General features: G+C 43.1%; 1 protein-coding gene across 1 annotated transcript in view; it reads left to right on the top strand.

Moving 5' to 3' along the window:
- Positions 1–7,719, top strand: part of LOC107150329 (ribonuclease SLFN12-like) — a 14,739-nt gene extending 7,020 nt beyond the window's left edge. Inside the window, exons 3-4 of the mRNA XM_015495300.2 lie at positions 3,010–3,048; positions 5,244–7,719. Of these exons, the coding sequence (XP_015350786.2) occupies positions 3,010–3,048; positions 5,244–5,809 (605 nt within the window). The 3' untranslated portion in view covers positions 5,810–7,719. The remainder of the gene's footprint in view (positions 1–3,009; positions 3,049–5,243) is intronic.
- Positions 7,720–8,023: the final 304 nt, after the last annotated feature.

Raw genomic sequence — 8,023 nt, 5'->3', positions numbered from 1 at the left:
TTTCTTCCTTCTGTTCTTGTGTTCCTTGTGCCGTTTTCTTGTTTTCTTACAGGCTGTGTCTTGTCAGTCTATGTTTGGGTTCATTTTTCTTTACATAATCCAAGGAATCATAAAACGGGCCAAAGCCAGTTGTCTTGCCACCTCCAAAATGGGTTGTGAGTCCAAACACAAAGATGACATCTGGTGTGGTCTTGTACCTTCTGGCGAATTTTTTTTTTTTTTTTCAAATTGCTGTTTAGATACTGTTGCTTTCCCCAGGTGAAGAACATCAATGACCATTTGTTTCCTCTGAAGTAGTCAGTTGGTCATGAACTTCCTGTTCTGAATAGTCACTGTGTCATTCATGATGGCGGCAGATCCTCAGAAACCCAGGGAGGAAAAGAAGGGGACTGATCATCTTGGCAGGGAGCAGGTGGTGGATGCAATCTGTTCATGTAATGTCGCAGGGAGTGAAAGTGGGGAAAAGGAAGGGTTGAGGGACCCACAATCCTCTTGAAGAGAAAAGAGAGTAAGAGGAAGAGGCTGGGTGCCATAATTCCCTTCAGAGCTGTTCTGAGCCCCCACCAGAGTCGCCTGTGAAGCTCTACTTACAGCCTGGGGAGCTTTTTCTAAGACCTCCCACTAGGTCTGGCATTCTAATGACTCCATCACCTCCCAATAGTTTCACTCTGGAGTAAGGCATTCACACCTGGCCCTCTGGGAGATCCTTAAGTTCTAAGCTGGGTCATTCTACTGCAGCCCCACTCCGCCAAGGTTCATGTCCCTCTCACAAAGGAAAACGCATATAATTCATCTGCAAGGGTCCAGAAGTCTTAACTGTTTTTTAACAGTTGCTCAAAAGTTCAAGTTCAAAGCATGCTCTGAGACTGGCCGCCAACTCAGCTGTAAGTCTGAAATTTAAAAGAAAAAACAAAAACAGAGGACCTACTTCCAAGATTTATTGATGTATGGAAACAGCATGAACATTCTGATGGCAAAGGGGAAGAACAGGAAGATTGTGGGGAGACCCAGGAGCACAGTGAGACTGAAACACAAGGCCAGCATTGAATCCTGTAGCTGCACCTTCAATCCAGGGGGCACATTGCTCCAATAGCTTTTCTGGTCGCAGGCCACACAACTCTCTTAGGGGGGCGCTGTATGCTGAGTGCTGCTGCTTTTGTCAAACATCAGTCATTGCCTGCATCTCTTTCTTGCTGGGGTTTCAGCTGCAGCGCTGTCTTCACCATACCCTGATATAGTTCCTTAGGCTGTCCTGGGTTTCAGCGTGCCCTTGGGACTGTTTCCTTGAGCTGCCGTCTTTGAAACAAATTGGCACTTTTCTATTCCTCAGAAGACCCCAGGCTGTCTTTCCCATTGTCTTATGTTCAAAGCCCCTGGATTCTTTTTCTGGGCACTAATTTCTTCAGCAGCTACCCCCTCCTAGGCTAAAATTTTACACGTGTACCTCTTTGGGTCATACTGCAAGTTTCCCAATATTTCCATTGTGTTGTTTTATGTTCCTGATTCTCACTTGGCTAAAAGCAGCCAGTGAGTGGTAGGTACCCACTGCCACTTTGGCCATACTTTGCTGCCTTAACAATTTTTTCCACCAGATAAGCTGGCACATCACCTTTAAATTCAGCCTCCACCAAAGTCTCAGGAAATGGACAAATTGCAGTCAAATTCTTTGCTACACTATAATAAGAATAGCCTCTAGTCCAATGTCCCGTGGAATCCTCAATTCTGCTCAACACTTCATCATCATAGCCTTTAATAGTCCATGTTCCTCTCCGTATTTTGGCCTTCTGAGCCCTCAGCAGAATTGCTGAAGTTCCACTGAGGGCACTGTTTATAGCCGGCTTCAAACATTTCCAGATTGCTCTCATGAACCAATTCCTGAGACTTTTGAAGCACATCATCAGATATTGTCACAGCAAGGATCCCATTCTCACTACCAACTTTCTGTGTGAGCTTTCCCTCACTGTGAGAAATCCCTGAGATGATGAAAACGCAATATGAAAAAGGAAGCAGGTGTATTTTGTCTCACAGTTTTGAAGGTTTGAGTAGTGGTTGTCTCCATTGCTTTTGGGTCTGTGGTGAGGCAGCGTGTCATGGTGTGGAAGGAGCATGGTGGACCCAAACTGCTCATATCGTGGCCAGGGAGAGCAAGAGAGCAAGAGCAAGGGGCTTGGGCCCCACAAGCATCTTCAAGGGCAGGGCCCTCTCTAATGACCTAAAGACCTCCCCTAGCACCCTCCCGGTAGAGACTCCATCACTCCCTATAACCCACCCTGCAGAGAACGCCTTTCACACGTGGACCTTTAGGGGACACATAAATTGCAAATTATAGCACCCTATATTGTAGAAAGATCCAGAACCCCTGGATGGTTCCACCTACCTCCTCTTTACTCACACTGCAGAGAAATGTGCTCCATCCTTCTTTTTCTTCCAAAGCTCAATCTCAGAAACTGACCATTTCTTTCAGGAACACTTGCTCCTTTTATTTGCCCCTTCATTTTTCTACCCCCACTTTTCATGGACCCCTGTACCTTAAAACCTCTCCCGTCTTCTTTTCACATTTGTAAGACAAAACGTAGCCCTAAATTCTACGGAAAAGAAAAATGTTGGTATTTTGTCTTGTTTTGGGAAAGGAAAGCCTCCCATGAAATCAGACAAGCACTACCGACTTTCCAAATCTCTGAAAATGCAAGCTTTTGCTCAGAGAGCACAGAACTCAGCACTCCTTCACTAGCCCTCACCTGCCCTGATTTTAACTGCTTTTAAAGGAAGCCAAGTTATTTGGTAATATATTCAGTTACTATTGCGGTTATTTTCACTCTAACAATTCATTGCAAACACAGTGTTTTAGTAGCACCAGGAGTTAATTTTACAATTTGTTTCTGGAATCCAACTACAATATCTGACCAGGACTCTATTGGGAATGGGGTCAGTTCTATGTCAACTTTTAAGGTATAGGCAGCAGTTAGTTTTCCTTGTGGCCAATTTAACATGTAATTTTTGTTTCCTTAGGTTTTTCCAGCTTATCTAAAGAAGCGTCTCTTCCGCCAGGTATGTCAACATTAATTATTCCCTGTAGTCGCCCTGTTTATGAATATGAGCTTGGAGAATCAGCAGCAGAGATGCCACCTTCTGAGTAGTTTAATTTTGGCTTGTCTTGATCTGGTGGTATTCAAGCCTGCATAATGCAAGTCAGCTCTGTCTTAAAATGTGTCATGGAACCAGATACTTGTGTCTATCAAAATACCTTGGTGTTTTCGTCATTCTGTGTAGTGGGTTTTGTATGCTGATTTTGTATCCTGAAATTCTTCAGAATCTGAATAGGCTCTTTTTTTTTTTTTTTTTTTTGGTGCAATTGGAGATCCTTTATGTGAAAGTAAGAGAAAACCAACTCAGTTTAGTTGAAGCAAAATACGCAGCCTAGATATCACGTCTCCGGGAAGTCTAGCTTGAGATCAGGCTTCCAACAGGGCTATATTCAGTTGCTGAAGAAAAGCCAACAGCCCCCCACATATCTCATTTATTTGTTTCTGTTGTTGATGATGGGTAACTGATTTATTTCCTGGTTTCTGCTTTACCAACAGAACTTTCCTGGTTCCTGCTTTATGTCACCTTCAACATTCTTTTTCAGTCTTCTGGTGCATGTGTGGAAGTTTGTCTTAGGACACACGTAGTGGTTGAATTGCTGGTTGAGGAGGTGTGAGAACATTCAAGTAACAAGATACTGCTGATACTTTCCCAGTTAGACAGGTCATTTGACTCCCCTGGGGACCATCTTAGACATTCCACTTTTCCTCCAATTGTCAGATTTTTCTTCATCTTTCTGGCTCTCTTCTCCTCTCTGTCTGCCCAGTCCAGAAGGTACAAGATGGGATATATGGGTACGAGGTGCTATCTTTGTGGTATGCGCTTTTATACTTAATAATTTGGTTGATCATATCTTAATATACTTATTAGTTGAATTGCTTCACAGTTTTTGGAGTGCCTGTTCTGTCCTTTGCCCATATTTCAATTTGACTTTTGTCTTTTTCTCTTTGCTTTGTTGGAATATCTTACAGATTAGAGAATCAATCCCCTTGTTGTCCCAGGTATTACAGACTGCAGACAGCTTCAGTTTTTTTTTTTCCTACTTGGTCGTCTTCATTGTGTTTTCTGCTGTTTGTCTGTTACAGGGAGCAATATCAATCTTAACATCAGATACTATCTTTTTAAGTTACAGAATATCAGCATAATCTTTACCCATTAATTTCAAATTTATGATCCTGACAGAAAATCAGGACATCTTCATATTTTTTTTATCATTTCTTCATTTCTTGGGTAAATGTTAATTACAGTGATTTTTAAACTCACTCTTTGGTAACTATGTCTGAAGAAGTTACCAGTCTTTTCCTGTTATGTGTTTCCTCTCTCTCTCTCTTTCTCTCTTTCTCTCTCTCTCTCTAATTTGTCCTATTTTATTATGTCTCCTAACTTCTCATGTATCAGAGATTATGAATTAGAGAACCTTTGGAATATGATCAGGTCCTCCCTGGAGGGTTCCGCTTTTTTTCTGGCAGGTAGATGCGATCCAGATAAAATTAAAGTTTAGTTTTATGCTTTTCTAGCTAAGATTTTCCTCTTACTACTAGGTTATGACTTATGGAGTCTGAACTTATGTCAGGGTGTTCACCAAGGGCCTCCTGTTTGCTGGGACATCATGAATTCTTGCTGTGGTTCTGCTTGTAGTCCTACAAGGCTATTGGCATTTTAGTTTAGTTTTTCAAGCCTCTAGTTTCTACTGTCTTCTGTGTTCCCAGCTTCTCATCCTGGATCAGTCAGTGAGTTGAGGGGAATTTGTAAATTGACTTAGGCTCCTCCTCTGCAGTTTCAACTTCTCTGGGATTTTTCTTTCTCAAGTTCTAGCCCCTCCGGCAGCCTTGAAATTTGGACCCCTTCCTTTCTCCTCATCCCAGTGGCCTGTTGACTGCTGTCTGGGCTCTGGGGACCCACACCACAACACGGAAATATCTGAGGGAGAAGCAGGCTGGAGTGTGCAGCGGCTTCCTGTGCTCCTATCACACATGTTGGCCTTGTCGCCCTGCTTGTCCCACTTGCCCTCCAGTACTGGACGCCACAGTTGGCTCTATTTTGTACAGCCTTCGTAGCTGTTTCGGGTGGGAGGGTTGGTGCTACAGTAGTCACAGTTTCCATGGCATGTTCTCAATGTTTTCTTTTTTATGCTTTGTTATCATTTTCCCCATATCCAGTGCTCACAGAGAAGATGAGATGTATTCCAGAAGCCCTCTGCAGGGAACTGTTCTCGCAAGAGGAAGCACTTGAACAGTTAGTACAGAAGGAGACCGGCTCCATTGGTCAAGGCATACTGATCTTCTCTAGGAGCTGGTCTGTGGATCTGCACTTGCCAAAGAACGAGGAAGTCATCTGTGATGCACTTCTGATTTCCAAGGACAATCCACCGGTCCTGTACACCTTCCTCAGGATGGAAGAGGAATTAGAAAATGGTTCCACTCTCCACAGGGAACTAGATGAGAAGATAAAGGGGTATTCTTCCCAAACTGCCCGAAGTTTAAAGCAGATGCTTGCAAAACTTGGTAATTATACTGAGAAAATATGTATCATGACGAAGATATTCTGCTTGAGCCCTAAGGGAAAAATAATTGCCTTTTATGATTCAAGTGAGAAAGCATTTTATCCTGCGTCCTACTACGTTGCAACATTCGAAACCATGATAGACCAGCTGAATGCTCTTTTTATGGTCTTAAAGAAACTCGGGTCTGTGAGTGAGCAGTGGGCCTCTGAGATTTTCAATTAATATAGATCGCTTATAGGAAAATTCCCTGAGGAGGTTTAAATGGTGTCAAGGCCTCATCCAAATCATAGAAGGTGCACTGGGCTACTGAGAAATTTTTCATCATAAAGAGGATGATGATCTCCAAGTCTGAAAAATGATCTCCAAAAATGCTGCAAGCGAAGCAACTTCACCTAATTGGAAAAATAAATGTAGCCTGTGTTTACTTCTTCCTGAGCCTTTGGGGATTATGATTTGGGAGATTTTAGAATTCAAGTGTTCCAGACTCGGAACATATGTAAAAAGATTTTTACATATGTAAAAAGATTATGCTTAAGGGTGATTAGGAAACTTAATCAGTTCACTATTCTGTGCACGATGGTTATTTACTCGGCTCCTGGTTCATGGATAGACTTTGTTCCATTTTTGGATCAGGACAGACTGCTGTCCCTTAACAAGAATGAGAACTGTCCAGGACCTACTCATAGAACTTTGTAACTTGGAAAATATCATTGTTGATGAAAGTCATAATTTCCCCAGTGGGAATGAAAAAGAAGGGAAATGTCATCTCCCCCAAAGAAAGACCCCAGGAATTCTTTAGGTCTTCTTGGACTACTTTACCTCTGCTCACTTGGAGGAGTCGAAACTTTCCTGATCACTCTCGTAGCACCCTTAAATACTCACCCGAAAAGTTATTTTTCTACAAATGGTTCTGAATAAAGAATGTGAGTGGATGAAATCCTACAAAAGCTCTCTCACTCATCTCTGGGGGAAAGCAGCTGAAGGAAGTAGAAACCCTCACCGATATGGAGAGTTTCCATAAGAAGAGGAGCACCAGGGTTTGGCGTTTCTCCCTCATCAAAGATGAGCTAGGGACTGCCCTGAATCCAGTGGAGCCAGATACATCCTGGCTGCGGTGTTCTGAGTCCACGTCCAGGAGGCTCAGTGGGACCTTGGAACAGAGAATAGAGCTGGCAGCCCCGCAAGGCGCAGTTGAGAGGAGAGGAGCAAGGCCCTCAGAATTCTGAGAAGAAGTAAACATTACACAGACCAAATTTACAAGCCACGTTGTCGTTTGAATGTAAAAGATAATGACCTGTGCTGGTCATTATCCTGAAAGACGTAATCCCAAACTCCATCATTGCAAATGTTTAAATCCCAAAAGATCAAAATGCCGAGTCTGGAACACTTGAATTCTAAAATCTCCCAAATCATAATCCCCAAAGGCTCAAATCTCCAATGGTGAAATTCTAAAAAGTTCCAATTCCCAAAACCACAAATCCCTGAAAAAAAGAGGTCATTTAGAGGGACAGGAAGCTGAATTCTGGGGAAGTGACTGGCCACGGGTCAAGGCGGTATGTCAAGGCAACAGTGACAACTTCAATGTAAATGTGTCATGGTGTGCACTGACGTTCCCTCCCGATGATGAAACTCCAGGAGCTTATGTTGAGTTCAAGTCATGTTTGCCTGAAGGAGCCAGAGAGGTTACTGACTTGTGTAATATGGACACCAGCACTGTATGATAAGAAGACGCTATGCATGTTACTGTTCCGGTCACTGTATTGTTCCTGCAATCCTTGGTCTGTATGGGAACGCATGTGGGATAGGTTTCCACGTCCCCAAAACACAGCACGGAGGTTGCGAATATTTCATAGGAATTGCTTGCGTCAGTATTTATCGAACATGCAACAGTTTTGAAAGGAGCAGTGCCATGAAGGAAATGGACGTCAATGTGTTCTCTCAGGAGAGCCAAGTCCTAAAGCTCAAAAGCAGCCATTCATGGCAGTCAGTGCTTCACAGTAAACCAGGCTCGCTGACACCCACCTGTTATCCCAGTGACTTGGGAGGCTGAGGCAGGAGGATCGTGAGTTCAAAGCCAGCCCCAGCAAAAGCGAGGCGCTAAGCAACTCAGTGAGACTCTGTCTCTAAATACAAAATAGGGCTGGGGATGTGGCACAGTAGTTGAGTGCCCCTGAGTTTAATGGCCGGTACACCCCCAACTATCTATCTATCTATCTATCTATCTATCTATCATCTATCGTTAATGAGCTGGAGGCCTGAGGTTCAACCAGATTTTATGGAGTTGGAGTACAGTCGTGCATACAATGTATCCCTTTAATGCACAGTCATACGATGAGTTTAATTAATCTTTTTTTCTATGTTTGAGCATTTTCTCTTCATATCATTTCCAGTACTGGAAATATAGATGTGTAATGACTTTTAGAGAGTCCAATTTTG

This window comes from Marmota marmota, unplaced genomic scaffold (assembly GCF_001458135.2).
Source record: "Marmota marmota marmota unplaced genomic scaffold, marMar, whole genome shotgun sequence".
Classification (NCBI taxonomy): Eukaryota; Metazoa; Chordata; class Mammalia; order Rodentia; family Sciuridae; genus Marmota; species Marmota marmota.
This window is presented reverse-complemented; position numbering and strand designations above follow the sequence as displayed.